The 15,061-nt window shown below is 33.8% G+C and overlaps 1 protein-coding gene across 3 annotated transcripts; it reads right to left on the reverse strand.

The window, feature by feature from the left end:
• Window positions 1-6,504: 6,504 nt before the first annotated feature.
• On the reverse strand, window positions 6,505-14,763 carry GAPcenA (GTPase activating protein and centrosome-associated). Of its 3 annotated transcripts, XM_017629737.1 has the most exons (11): window positions 14,475-14,763; window positions 13,652-14,341; window positions 11,057-11,386; window positions 10,737-10,920; window positions 10,470-10,657; window positions 9,255-10,396; window positions 9,105-9,189; window positions 8,925-9,028; window positions 8,142-8,861; window positions 7,484-7,954; window positions 6,505-6,761 (listed from the first exon to the last, which is right to left on the reverse strand). In XM_017629737.1, exons 2-11 carry the CDS (start codon window positions 13,905-13,907, stop codon window positions 6,543-6,545), a joined length of 3,699 nt encoding a protein of 1,232 aa, XP_017485226.1. In that variant the 5' UTR covers window positions 13,908-14,341; window positions 14,475-14,763; the 3' UTR covers window positions 6,505-6,542. The 3 variants fall into 3 exon arrangements, with proteins under 3 accessions (XP_017485226.1, XP_017485227.1, XP_017485225.1); XM_017629738.1 differs by having other exon boundaries at window positions 11,057-11,383; window positions 13,652-14,763; XM_017629736.1 differs by having other exon boundaries at window positions 13,652-14,763.
• Between the last annotated feature and the right edge of the window lie 298 nt (window positions 14,764-15,061).

Consider the following 15,061-nt stretch of genomic DNA (forward strand, 5'->3'; position numbering starts at 1 on the left):
TCCCAATTGATGCCTATTACCCAGATGTGCTAAGCTATGGTACCAACCTACCACACGAACGGTAAGTGGAGAATAAATGGGTTCCATGTACATAATTGCGACGGGTGTAATTCCGTTTAATAAATGTGGACAGTGGTTGCAGTGAAATATTGAGTAGTTTATCCTCTGATTGATCTCAGATTTAGTTGTAAAAAAAACAAAAAACCACAAGCGCTATATTCATCTAAAGTTTTTTAAACTCTTTCCAGCCAACTTTTCCTCAGCAATGCCAGCAATTTCGGTTCAGAATTATCACGCGATCCTTCAGCGCACTGCATCAATGCACGTCGATTCCAACAGCAGCAGCAATTCAATCAGCCGATAACGAGTCAGCAGCAACGCAGCGCAATTCTGCATCTTTACGATGACAATACAGTTAACTGCACGGATGTGGGCGTGGCATCGACTTCGCATAATCAACAAACTCACCAAAATCGTTCACCTATTTCGGATAATTTGCGAGAACATTTATTGCACAACGAAATGGATAGCGATTGTGAGCATGAAATATCGTGTTTTGGTGCGGTAAGCAATCGTATACATGCCCGACGTAGTCATGCCCGTCGTCATGTGCGTAGCAAATCCTTCACCAACTCAACCAGCTGTAAGCAGCACCACCATCAGCGTATCGGAAGTGGTGGTGTTATGAGACGCAGTTCGTCGGCCGATTTGTTGTTGCGTTTAAGTCCGACCACTTCACCGTCATCGCCACAGGAATACCATGACTCGGCGGATATCAATGGTCAACAGTATACAAAGCATGAAGAACTGATATTTTTGATTTAAAGTATGTACCTAAGCGAAGGCATAAGTAAGGGGGGATTTTGGAGAAAGGTTGTGAAAGTGAAATTGTGAAATTGTCGATGCTCCTGTCATGTATCTCGAAGTCGCATCATTTTTGCGGGTGTAATGAAAATTTAGAGAGACTAATTGTCGCATACTTTTTGGGTGCTAGATATTTATGTATGGTGAGAAACAAATTCGAACATGTAATTATGGAGTCACATAGGTACATACATATATATGTTATGCTTAAATATTCGAGATACATAATCAGACTGTTCAAAGTTAAAAGGTGCATAACAAAAGTTTTTGTTTGTCATTTATGTATGTACATGTACCTATAGAAATTGTTTGTATTTTTGTGAATGTGATTTAGTTACTAATTATTACAAATAAAACATAACCCATAAAGAGCTACATACTACCTTTGGTTTACTACACTACACTATCTACTGATTTGTGTATGATATTTAATTACTCATGTGTATTTATGACTTTGTATTCATTATGATTACCAATACCTAACATAACGCCAAATATGTATGTAAACAAAATCAAATACCTGTTGCTGTGTAAAATGGAAAATATTAAATATTTCAAATACATATACATAGATTTAATGGAAAAGCAGTAAATACAAGTTAATAAAAGTATTGACAACACTAAATTTGAGAAATAATTTTTAAAATGTTTTCCTTTCTTCCTAACTACATAGAAATATTGCGTTCGCAAGTCTTGTTTCTAATTGCGTAGCTAAATATAACTACAAAATCAATATCAAATAGAAATGGAATGGAAGAGAATACTCGCTGACTCGTCTTTACAGTTTCACTTAATAGTCATTTTTTCTTTTCTCTAAACTTGAATGTATTCTGGGATGACTCCACTGCATATGAGCAGATCTCACAAAGAAAAAACGCTAAAGCATTCTTCTTGCATTTATTTCAATCAATGGAGTTCCAGAAGGAAGTACAATAAAAATTATATCAAAGTATTTGGATTGGATTGGATTTTAGCCTTAAAACGTTTACTAAGGCGAAAAAGTACCGAAATTAATAATTTTTCATTCGAAAAATTCATAATGGTTTGTTTAATAACTTTGGCAGTTGATATCGACATCATCGATCTGAAATTAAGGGGCAGTTCAGAAAAATAAGCTAAAGAGGTTAGTCATAGACGGGAAGGTCTGGGCAAATAGATCTTTCCTTACAAACTGGACAAAGTTGGAGAACGAAACACTCATCACTCATTCCCTGGCCCAAAAAAACATTTTTCCTACAAATAACATAGAATATAAGGTAGCCATAAACATAGCCAGCAACCTTATTTTCTATGATCTTTGGTTTTGTTTTATTCTGTCAAACTGCTACTATCGCTATATTGCAGTTTCTTAAGGTTTTTAGAATTATTTGTTAAGTTTTTTTTTTTAATGAAACGATTCTAACTTGAATTTAGTGAAACTGTAAAAAATAATACTAATTCCCTTAAACAAATTCATGGATATGAAAAATATAAGCTGTAGATACAGTGGCGAAAATATAAATAGGGAGGAGACATTTTAGCATTTTTTTGGCTTTCCACTTTCGGCTATTTAATGTTTATTATTTTTTTATGAAATTGTAGCGCTTTATCTTACAAAACCCATGCAAATCAAGTATACAGTTTTATAGCACATTCAATTTTATTGCAAAATTTAAGTAGCTAGGACTTACCGTTGATTTTTGGTATTTTTTTTTTTTTGTGAAAGGTATTGCTAATTTTTTTCCATATTTACAACAAAATTGTCGAACATACTTTCTATGGAAGAAATTGCGCGAACGAAAAATTGCCAAAAACCAACGGTAAGTCCTAGCTATTTCAAACTTCTACTTTATTATAATAAAATTTAATGAGATACAAAAGAATTCTAAAAAATCTGATTAAAAAGTTTAAAATGTTGATGAACATTCATTAAAATTCGTCGAATTTATTTAAGTGTTCTACAAAGCTGAGCATTTTTCTTTACACGGTTTTGTTAGATAGTAGGATATATTTTCATAAAAAATAATAAACATTTAAAAACAGTAGCTTTTAATGTAGTAGTAGTAATGTTGTTTCCCAATTTAAATAAAACTATTTTGTTATATTTTTGTTTATACGTATGTATGTATATGTCAGTATGCAGTTATGTAGTTACATAAATGTGAATTTTATTCATCTTCATTAATACTAAATACATATATGCGTACATACGGGTATGCAAGTAAATTTATTGTGTATATTTACGTACATACAAACATATAATTAGATACTATGAACTCCCGCAAAACTTTCGATTATAGAGGCGTGAATGCTGCTGCAGCGCTGTGTACATATAACTTTTTTTATGTGTACTTATAGTATACTATTACATACATAAATGAATAAACATACATATCGTCACTTGAAATGCAAAAAAGACGTAACAAACATCGTCGCTGAATTTCAAAAAGTCGTAACTAAGAAAAAATTAAAAATTAAGTTTTTGATTCATATGATGGATTTCATGGAATTACAATTCCCACATCATTTAATGAAAAAAATAAAAAAAAAATTTAGTCACGACTTTTCCCATTTCAGTTACGATGTTGTTACGTATTTTTGCATTTCAGGTGACGATATGCATAAATACATACGTGCAATAGGTTTTGTTTTTTTTTTTGCTCTTTTTAAATATGAGTACTCTGTTAATTTATTACTAACACCAAGGAAACTAATATTAATCGATTTTGACTTATCGGGAAATTGGGCGAAAGTTGAAAAAAAGTCATGGCAAGAAATATTTTTTTTTTATTATTCTCTGCTTTTTGCCAAATTCTAGAAAAATTCAATATCGGATATGCACCGGCTTTCGAAAAGCTTTGTACATATAAAGCCATGTTTGAAAAATACTGGATCCAACAGCAATACATGAAAAAATTCAAAGAACTTTGAAAGAGAAAAATCTTAGATGATTACGACCAAGGTATATTAAATAAGGTAGAAGTGATTTTGACATTTCTCTCTTTTGAACACCGACTATAATGTCAAATGATGAATAACTTTTAACCCTTTTCAAGTTGGCCTTTTCTATTTTTCATTAAAAATTCAATTGCGTGCTGTGAGATAACATTTTGAATTGTGTGACAGGTGAAGTAATAAAACAGCTTTCTCGCTTTATTTTCCTGACATTCGGCTATCTTATACAAAAATTTTTAAAGGCAAATTTTCAAATAAGATAAGTGTCAAATCTTTCATCTCGCTCTTATTACTGCACCTGGTATAATTTCACCATGATGCGTTTCGATTGATGCTAATTTGTAGCAAACATAGCACTCGCAACTCAAAGGGTTAATTTGTCTGTTTACAGCTAGTTGTCACTTCTACCTTATTAAATATGCCGTGATTATGACTTCACTTCCATTTATAAAAGAGAGAATATTTTCGAGCGCAAACAGCGAAAATAACGTAAGCGCCATTCTTTCACAATTTTCTTTTTGATGCACAAATGCTTTTAAAGCATTTAGCAGCATTTCCGCATTAAAAAGAAAATTTTGGAAAAAAATTTTCCTTAGGTTATTTTGCGCTTAGGTTTTTTCAAAATCAATATATAACCAATAAAATCGACATCGCCATGTAATTTGATTTGCTACAATATGAATCGGAAATGCAGTAGAGAAAGATTTTGGAACCCCCACAATACGTTCAGACAAGATGGACCAGTCCTTAAAATGTCTTATTTCATTAAAATTCTAGCGCCATCAATTAAGTATATTATACATACATATATTAGATTTCCAATTTAAATACTTTTTCCCAGTATAATGTGTCACCTTCCATTCATAATATTTTTGTGTTAAATAGTGTTAGATGGTTATGAAGCCGTACGTTACACTGAAGCTGATTATACATACATATGTATATATATTTTTTTAATATTATACATAGACGTACATACATATTATGTATGTAGCTATATTACTGCATAAAATATAGTTTTTTTTAAATAAATACACATGTGATATGCACATATGTGTGTATGTATTAATGTATATATGTATACATATTGTCTCTATTTTAAAGCAGACGAAATTCGAAAAATTCTTTATATAAATACACGTACACGTAAGTAGAACGCACGCATATGTATGTATCACTTTTAATAAAGTTTTGTCCTTAATTATAGTTTCTTTTTTTATTAAGCTTTTTTTTAATAGCAAAAAAGACTCATTTTTTATGATGCTTCATATTACTTAGAGTACGCGAAAATTTATGCATTCTTTAACAAGCTTCTCTGTCGCAAAACAAAATATAAGTTGCGCATCAAAATAAATAAAATAATAAAAAATAAAAATAGCCGCCTGTAAAGAAGTGCAATATTAAAAAGGAAACACAGAAGTTTGTACGAATTGAGAGCTTGATGCGAAATACCTATAACTCGTTTATAACTCGAATTATACCCTTAATATTATTACTATATTTTCTGAAATATCCATTTCTTTATGTTTTTATTTCCGTAATTTCCAAATTGCTTTATTTGCACTTCAAGTTTACTTAAAAGGGCTGAAGCTTAAACTCTATGACGTATAGATGTACATATATACGTACATATGTATAAACCGCACCAAAAAAAAATCGCCGTTTAGGACTCTGAGTATAAAATTTTTTGCCAGGCAATTTCGAAAATTTTTTTTTGCCGAACGTATGGTTGCCTTTTTAAATTTTTGGCTTTCTTCGTCTGAGTCTTACATACGACTTTAATTGCGTATAAGCAACGTATTCATAGTTCAGAGCATTTTAATTGATCCTAGTTAATTATATTGACCTCAAAAGGGAAGAACTCATTTCCTTACGTGTTATTCCTGTATGAAAAATAAACGCTCGAATTAATTAAAAAAAATTATATAAAAAAGTCAGTACAATGTAGAATAACAATATGGGTATCAAATAAAAAAGCAAATTCAGAAAAAAAAAATACAAAATTTAAAATTTAAAGAATTCTAAAATGTATCCTTGAAATTTTGCAATACTTATTTTTGGAAAAATTTGATGTTAAGCACTAAAATACACTCGACCAAATTCTCTTATACCTTTATTAGCTTAAAAAATAAAATTAAATAAAAGGGCATTTTCAATACCCTTGTGAATCAAAAAATTTAATTTTTTTAGTCTACAAAAGCCTTTCTTCCATTTTGGTACGCATATTTTTATTCTACTTGCAGTGAATTTCTTTAATCATTTTTTTAATTAATCACGTCTTTAAAATTTCAAAGTCTTTAAAAAAATCCTGGCGTCAGAGTGAAAAACTAAAAACGCAGTTTTCCACTCACTTTTAGAGAATTTCAATGATTTAGAGGTGGTGCATAAACTTAAAGCAATAAAAAAATAATAATTCGAATAGTTGCAAGTGTATGTATAACTTTTTTGCACAACCTGCAGCTTTGCACACCTAAATGCATATGTATTTACTTACATATATACGCGTGCATTAACATTTGCTTTACTTATTTATGTATGTATGTGTATTAACTTTGCATTTATGAAATTTTCAAACTCAGCGTACTTAAAACAAGATTATTTCTTGCCCATAATTATTTTGCAGTATGCATGTATGCAAAATTTAAAATTGTGTGAGTGAATGCACGTAAGCATATTACGAATGCATTTTAGTAAATTTGTTAATTATTTTTTTTTGTTTTTGTTCTTCGCATTTGTGTCGACATTTAAGTTGATGATTGCGATTGTAGGTGTTGTCGAAAAAGATCAGCTCCGCGCACGTCAACACCCGCGCTCACACCCGACCCAACAGCAATTACACGAGCGGCGCTGTTCTCCAACGGTACGACAATGTTACGCAAACTGTCGATGCTATTTCGAAGTTTGGCGGCCTGAAATTTGGCTGGCAATTTCGGGGAGCCGCCAACTGAGAAGGCTTTAAACTCCTTCGAAGCGGTAGGCATTGAAGAAATAAGATGACATAAATGATAATAGTGCATATTTTAACACTTTGAAGGTGTGAAATACAGTTTTTTTTTTATTGTAACCAAACTTTTTTATATGAAGTTTCGAACAAAATTCTTAAAAAAATAATTTTTAAACGAATATGTTTGTATGTATGTACACGAACGTACTAACTATTGAAAATAATTAACTAAAAATATTATTGTATTGCGAAAATAAGAATGTTCATGTGAACATAAGTTTAATTCAATTATTATAATATTTAAATGAAGAAATATGTATGTGTTTGTTGTTGGATAAAACGATGAATTTGTAATGTATGCATGAAACGTACGATAAGGTAACCGAAGCAAAATGTTAAAGATAAAAACGAACTTAATCTATAAAATGAACTCGAATCAAATTAGGATAGTTAATAAAAGTAATTCTTAGTGATCGCTTTTAATTCACAAAGAAAAAAGTCCATGTAATATAAACTTAATCATATATAGTTATATACATACATGCATATATGTATGTATGTATGTATTAATGTCTGTGTTAAATGGTTTATGTATTGTCATGTAAGGGAAAATTCGTACGAGTATATTAAACTATACTGGCGTTTTATGCCCTTTTTTTGAAAAACAACATAGGCAAAAATAAATAAATAAAAAAAACCTCAACAACAACTAGCATATTTCTGCTATGCTATTCAAGATACCTGATTACTGCTTGGTGAATTCGTTTCACTTCCAGCCGCTGATGCACTAGCCGATGCATTCTGTGTATATGATTGGAATGTTGGCAACACGGCATCACGACTACCGCGTGTGGAGACTTTCTCTTGCAAGGAATTGAGTGTTTTCGATAGCCACGGTTGCCAACTGTTGCGATTGGAATGCATTTCAGTGATGGTGGCACTCAATTGATGATTCAAATCTTGATTGCGACATTCAGCTTCAACATGCGCCAATTTTGCTTGTGCCAATTCTAATTCTAACTCACGAATACGTTGTGTAGCCATATTTATAGGATCTAATGGGCCTAGTGGTGCATCTGCTGACTGCTTATTGCAACTCTGCAGCGTTGATTTAATGTTGCTGCTGCTTCTGTTCACTAAAGCCGGTAATTTCACACTCTGATCAGTATTCTCCATTTGATGTATGCAATTTGTGCATTTGGAAACGATATTCTGCAAAAGGTAATAACATTTATTACATGCGGAAAACTGGTAATAAATGATTGTTTTCGTTTAAAATTTTTCTATGACCCTAATTTTCACACAAGGACGTTTCACTGTGAATAAGTAAAAAACATACTCACTCTCGAACTCTCACATTTCAAATGTTGTCTCTTTGATTGATGACCAATTTACTTACCATTACATTTCCAAGCGTCTCATTCAAGTTGGTCGTATCATTTTCCAATCTTTGTATAATTTGCTTATAATCTTGTATAATGCCTGTATGTTTCTTCTCTTTTTCTACTGCCCGCTCATTAGCCTCGATCAACTTTTTTTGCATTTCATCGATTTCCGCTTGTAACTTTCGTCGTTCCTCTCCAAAACGATTCTCATAAACTTGTGCCTCTTTTTCCAAACGTTCTTTGTGCTGTTTTCTTAATTGGAATTCCTCCTCGTATTGCTTCAATTTCTTGATTTTTCGTTCGCAAGCCATTTTCATAACGCGTCGTGCCTGACTGGGACTTCGACATTTTTTCGGCAAAGTTACGCGGAAATACTTGAGTATACCCTCAAAGTCAAGTTGTCGCAAGTCAGTTTCACAAATGGAAAGTAAAGTCACAGCTACTTGGAAAAGCAAGGGTACACCGTCAAGTAGAAAAACATCAAGCACATGAAACACAAAGCTAAGTGGGAAACGTGCCGTGAAGAGTGTGAGAAACCATTGTGAGGCGTACATGTGTGTCTCAATGCCACATGCCGCAAAATGCTCATGCAATTTGGGTAATTGATCCTTGATCAAGCGATCAAGTTGGTAGAGGCGCAAATAGAGTACCTCAAAGCCTTGCTTATACAAATCACGTAGTCCATAATCATACATTAGTGCAACCAAAACACAAAAGGCATCCTCTTCGGGCATCTAAATAGATTAAGTGTGTTAGGGGAAAATATTCAACAACGATATATGCATACTGCAACTTACGTGTAACAACAAACTTGCGGCAATGAAACTCAAACCTTGACAATATCCAACTTCACTGTCGTAGACGGCGTATGCCTTAGATACTTTGAAAAGTGCATCTTGACCTATGTAAATAAAACGAATGCGTTTGAAAAAAGGAAACTCATTTATGGTTCAAACAAAGGCTAAAGAACCATTTACCTGAGCCACCGGTTTCCTTGAAGCATTTATGAGCCGGAAATGTTCTGTGTATGTCCCGTTGTATTACAGTTTCGCACTTGGTTTCCTATACAAGTAATTATGTATATAGGGTCTATGCTGTCTACAATATGGGGTTTCACGACTACTTACTTTGGTAATTAAAATCTTATACATGTCGAGCATTTCGGTTTTGCCCTCTACATTAGCCAACTTCTGCCATATCTTCTCACGCAATGCTTCCGGTATGCCCAAACGCACTAGTGGAGGCAAATTTTTCGGTCGCTTTTCACCATCCCATTCTTTTAGTATCGGATCCCATTCATCTAATTTATCCTGTGAGCAATCTTTTGAGACTTCACCTGTACCACTCAACAACGGTTCATCTCCATCTGAACTGTAGTCGGTAGGGCAATCATCCTCAATGGAAACAATCGATGAAGAGCGTACAATCCGCGATAAATTATTCATTCCAAATTTCAAAAGTGATGACTGTTGTTGAGGTTCATTAATTTCCTCAGATGGATCGATTGAGCTCACTTTCCAGTTAAATTCATCGGTTGTGCGCTCCAATTGTAGATAGAAACGCAAAGTCATTGGCCGCTTCGATATGAAATGGTCCATTATACGTATTTCACTTGCTGACTGTATTACCACAGGTGTCTCAATAACAAAACGTACGGGGTCGCGAATGCCACGCACCACTATATCCACTGCTACAGTAAGAAACGTTTTAGAGGTCTCAACATTCAATTGTTCAAAGGCAGCTTCGTTAGCCTTCCATTCAGCACGTATTATATAAGGATTAAGACAAAGTGGCAAAGCTGCTGCAGCGGTGGTATTAGTATCGCCTGAAACATTAACCATAGTACCTCCGTTACCATTTGCACCACCGGCAGTGGTGCTGGGCAATTGGTAACTCATGCTAACCATATCAATCAGTTGCATATCACCCTGGCGTACTAGCTTGCCAGGACTCAATAGCACACCAAAACAACGTTCTATAAACAACGGTTGTAGTACATTGGAAGCTGTTTGTTTAACCGTAATAATCACTTCCTTATCAGTGTTTGCACGCAATTTAAAGCAATTGCGATCGCGAGGAACCGCCGAAAAGGAATTTTTAGCGACCTTTTCGCGAATTTCCAATGACACAATAAATTCATAGCCAGCGGTGTTAAGTGGATTTCCACTCACATCTGATGTTATCGAATTCAACATATTGCTATCAATAGCTGAGGTCAAGCTGCAAGTCATGCTTGGTGGATATGTGCGAAATGCTTTTTGAAAACAAGCTGAAGAGTAGACAATTCAAGACGTAAAAAGGAATGCTTTGAGAAATTAATAAAAAAACCACTTTCAACTCACCACTAACTTGGTTCACCGCTTCCGGTATATGGCAACGGAAAACATGGCATTGAAACAACGATTCGCCATGCAGCCAAGTAAAGGCAAAACAACCATTTTCTGGGGTCTCAACGGGGCCACGAAAGTACAAAATAATGCTTTGTATTTCATATGTGGCAATAATGGAACTGGTCTCAGCATCATGCAAGCTATAATGCAAGGAAAAAATATACATACACCCTTGTATATATAGAAAAACATTTAACGAAAGAAGTTTAAAATACTTACACAACAAGCCCATCGGAACAATTAGGTATGCTCACGGAAATTTTAAGCCCCACCGAATCGGAGTTACTGTTCAATTCGTTCATTATGCGGTAAATGTCGACTTCTGATTTGGGTGCATTTATATTTGCTGCTCCTAGATATGTGACTCCAGAAAATATGGTGCAACCTTGATCGATATCTGAAACTAGTTGTACAAAGAAATGGTTATAAAGCAGATATTAAAAATGTACAAATTATTACAATGCAAATACAAAATAAAGAACAAAAAACTTTGAATGAGAGAATACCAATAAAACAAAATAAGTAACCCTAAGGCTCACCTTCCTCGTCGGTATCATTCTTTTCGGGCTTCATGACATCTTGTTTTTCCTCGACGCAACCGCCAACACCACCTGGACTTGCATCGATGCAATCATAAAAGACGGACTGACCAACTCGGTTATGTTCTGAAATTGACGCGTCATCACTTTTAGGTGTTATAGCATAATCTGGGTGATGGCGGTTTAATGATTGCGACTTCATTGCCATCTTGGGGAGAACTAGTTGCTGTTGTTCACAGTCGTTGTCTGGAACCAACAATGCCGGACTCGATGTGCCAGCCAGTGGTAATGTCAAAGATTTTTGTTTACTCAGCGTCACCGCTTTGGCTGCTGTAATATATTATTGAAAATTTGTATGAGTAAGTGAACTCAGTACATTGAAGTGTTACTAACATGTGGTATAAAAAATGCTCCCTATTTGTGAAAATGAGAGGCGTTATTATCGCGACATATGACGTTGCTTTGAAACCAGAAGTTCTTTTTTGTCAGCAGCTGTTTGGTAATTTGTTTTTTGTTTTTGTTTTTTTTTCCTTATTTTAAATTAGCGAGCCCTACCTCCGGTCAACGGGGAACGGAGAGCTGATCGAAATGTAAACAAATAAATAAACGAAAAAAGTATTTATCGCAATCTAATTAAATTGGATTGGCTTGAATGTTTTCAAAAGAGTATTTCACATATGTACTACATATTACAGTACACTCGGAGTTCCGCGAACATTACTTGATGCAAAGCAATAAAAGTAAGTTCTCAAAGGGAATGGTACACAAGCCATAATTTATTTGGGCAGGAGTATTTTTTCGGACTTAATTTCTACATACACAAATAAGCTCTATCTCGTAAACGTTAACACCCTTTGTTTTAATTAGTACACGTTAAAAGACGTGGGTATTTGCATAGGAATATATCGAGCCCTAACCGCCAAAATAACGTAAGCGACATTNAGTAAACGTTAACACCCTTTGTTTTAATTAGTACACGTTAAAAGACGTGGGTATTTGCATAGAAATATATCGAGCCCTAACCGCCAAAATAACGTAAGCGACATTTTTTTCAAAATTTTCTTTTTGATGCAGAAATGCATCTAGATGCTCTAGGAATATTTCTGCATCAAAAAGAAAATTTTGAAAAAAATGTCGCTTACGTTATTTTGGCGGTTAGGGCTCGATATGTATCATTATAGCATCACTACCCAAAAAATCTTTGGGGAGTTTGGATACTGATAAAACAACTACAATAAAAAATTGATATTTTGTTCTTGATAAATATCAATAATGTAACAACAATTACGGAATTCTTTGAGTTTTACTATTCGGGAAATTTTGGGATTTTTTATGATTTTCAGCATCTTATCGGGCACTTTTAGGTCCAACGTACAATTACTTTTGTAAGTGGTTAGAAAAAAAAATTAACTAAGTTCTTTTACACTTAGTTTTTAGTAGTAGTTTTTTTTATCTACCGAACATTGTCCTCACAGATAAGCGGAGAAAGAAGACAATCTTAAAATATTCTATACATAAATAAAAATAGGCATACCTAATTACTAACAGTTCGAAAACGACCTGACTCAAAAATTTTCAAAATCTGTTGAAAATATGGGCCCTTAATATTAATATTAAGAATGTCCGCAAGGCACTTATCGATTTCTATAAGAATAACACAGGATTATTTTTTTTTAATTCTGATTTTTATATTTAACGAACGATACGTTGTACGATGTATGGTCTTGAAATAGTGGAGTAGAGAATTGAACAAAAAAGGTCTTAAGGCATTTTTCGATAAGTCAACTCGGTCAAAAGTTATTAGAGTTCAAAGTTAAATTCAACATTCTTTCAACTTTGACCTCGAATAACTTTTGCTTGGCTATCCGAGAAGATATTCAGATGAATATTTGGAAAAAAAAGTATAGGTAATTTTTTGTCAAGAGATTTCGCACTAAATTTAAATGGTTGCAAATCATAAAACGTAGAAATACGCAAAAACTCTATGCGTTTATTGTAAAGTATACTAAAATATTCGCAATAAATATGCAGAAACAGGTATTTTTTGCATATATGCAAAACTATGCATGCTACGACAAACACCGCTACTAAAATCATTTGATAAGTGAATAAGCAAAACAGATGTCTATCACAATGAAGCAAATAAAGGCATTGACATCGTCAAGCTAGAAATAAAACTTTAACATACATATAGGGATGCACATGTATTAAATCATTTTCACGTCGCAGATATGTAGTAGGTAAGTAATTGTGTCTTAGGAACCAATGTATTTTCATTTCCATAATAAAATGATGTTATTCACGTGAGTAGCATAGTGCTTAGTGACCTTTGCAGCTAGAACCTATACATATGTACATATGTACATATATGTTTAACATTAAAGATTTTTTATATTATATTATATGCACTGGTATCATTATATCCAAATCATTTTCAGCTTAATGTACAAGTGAACGAAATAAATACAAATACATATGTATCTACATCCCCATTCCGCAATCTAAACCTACATTTTTAAAGTGGTGCACTTTGTCAGTCTACCTGTAGTAATGGATGCATTTCTATTTATGTAAATGATTAATTAATTAACTTACCAGTTGAAGAGGCATCACAGTTAACATCTAGTTCTCTCAAAGCGTCAGTCATAGCGTGTTGCAAATCAGTAATATTGCGGTTGTTAGCGATGTTTAGCGTTGGTGATTTGCTACTCATCGGCGTAACTAAAACGGATCCTGTGTCCGATATTTGCTGTTCAATGGGTGTTGTAATATTGCTGTCAGAAACAATTTCATACTCTCCACTTGTGGTTAATGAGGATTCAGAAGATTTCCTGCTAAGGTTGTCATCCATGACTCGATAGTAGAAATATGTAGACGGGTACAAATACTCAACTTCCTTCTACCAGAATTTCAATTTGTGTTTTTAGAAACGAAATATTATCCCTTTGTACTCGTTTCTAGACTTGCAGTAACTGTTGTAAATGTAAGCGCTGTACGAAAGGTCATACATTAGGTATGTATGTACATTTGCAAGTATGCTACTCCAGGTAGATATGTAAGTGCGTATTATAAGGGACGGCGGCGTTACGTTTTGAACAATATGTACCCAATGTATTCAGTTTGAATAACAATGAAAATGGAAACTACGTTGGAACTTTTGACTGGGATCCCATGATTTCGAAGATTGCTAATTTACTTTACATTTTCTAATACTATCCCGGTGCTCGATTGATTGACCCAAGCGGTGAGTTCAAATTAGTCAAGTGACTCTGGTGAATGTTTGAGCTGAAAGTAAAATATTGAAAGCAATTAAAAGCTATGCGATTCACTCGTCTTTTTTCGAACTGATCGATGATGACGAATCGCAATCGCTGTTGCTGCTATGATGGCAAACACACGAAGTATGTAGGTAAATTACAATATTTTGGTGGGTGGTGCGCCCGCTTCCTGCACTAGTCACCCATCATCCAATGGTTCCTTTTATCGAATTTGGACCACACACAATCTCTCGAAAGAGGTTTATATTCAAGCGTACTTTTTATAACTTTAGCTCCAAGTTTAACTTTTTATCCCTTTTCTTGTGTTTTTCGCTTTTAATTTTTGTTTTGATAATGATTTTCACAATTTTAATGTTGATAATTTAATACAACTATTTTTGCCGTTCTATACATTTTCTTTCTTCGCAACTTGTGTGCAAACTGGTATGCGCAAATTTCCACTTTTTTTTTAGGATAAAACGAAATGTCAAACAAAGCGAAACGTCAATTCATTGGAAAATGCACTAAAGGAAGTCATTGGATTGCACTACCGGAAGTCATTGGAATGAACTACCGGAAGTACAGGGTCACTTTACACTCATTATAATCCAATTTGTTGTTATTCTTTCAACCAGGAGTTGCCAGCAGTAAACATTTCTTAAGCTGAAATTAGTCAAGAACGTAAAGCTATTGGTACTTAAACCCGAGGCAACAGACACGATCTGTCTTACCAGAGCGCCATGTAAAT

The sequence above is a fragment of the Rhagoletis zephyria genome, unplaced genomic scaffold, assembly GCF_001687245.7.
Source record: "Rhagoletis zephyria isolate East Lansing unplaced genomic scaffold, Rhagoletis_zephyria_1.1 Rzeph_scaffold_07036, whole genome shotgun sequence".
NCBI lineage: Eukaryota > Metazoa > Arthropoda > Insecta > Diptera > Tephritidae > Rhagoletis > Rhagoletis zephyria.

What these genes read in the sequence shown, in the direction of transcription:
- GAPcenA (XM_017629737.1), bottom strand. Translation starts at nt 13,907, where the DNA reads ATGGATGACAACCTTAGCAGGAAATCTTCTGAATCCTCATTAACCACA. An exon ending in CTGTGATGCCTCTTCAACTG is followed by an intron (nt 11,387 to 13,651) that starts GTAAGTTAATTA and finishes AATATATTACAG; the next exon opens with CAGCCAAAGCGGTGACGCTG. An exon ending in GAATGATACCGACGAGGAAG is followed by an intron (nt 10,921 to 11,056) that starts GTGAGCCTTAGG and finishes TTGTACAACTAG; the next exon opens with TTTCAGATATCGATCAAGGT.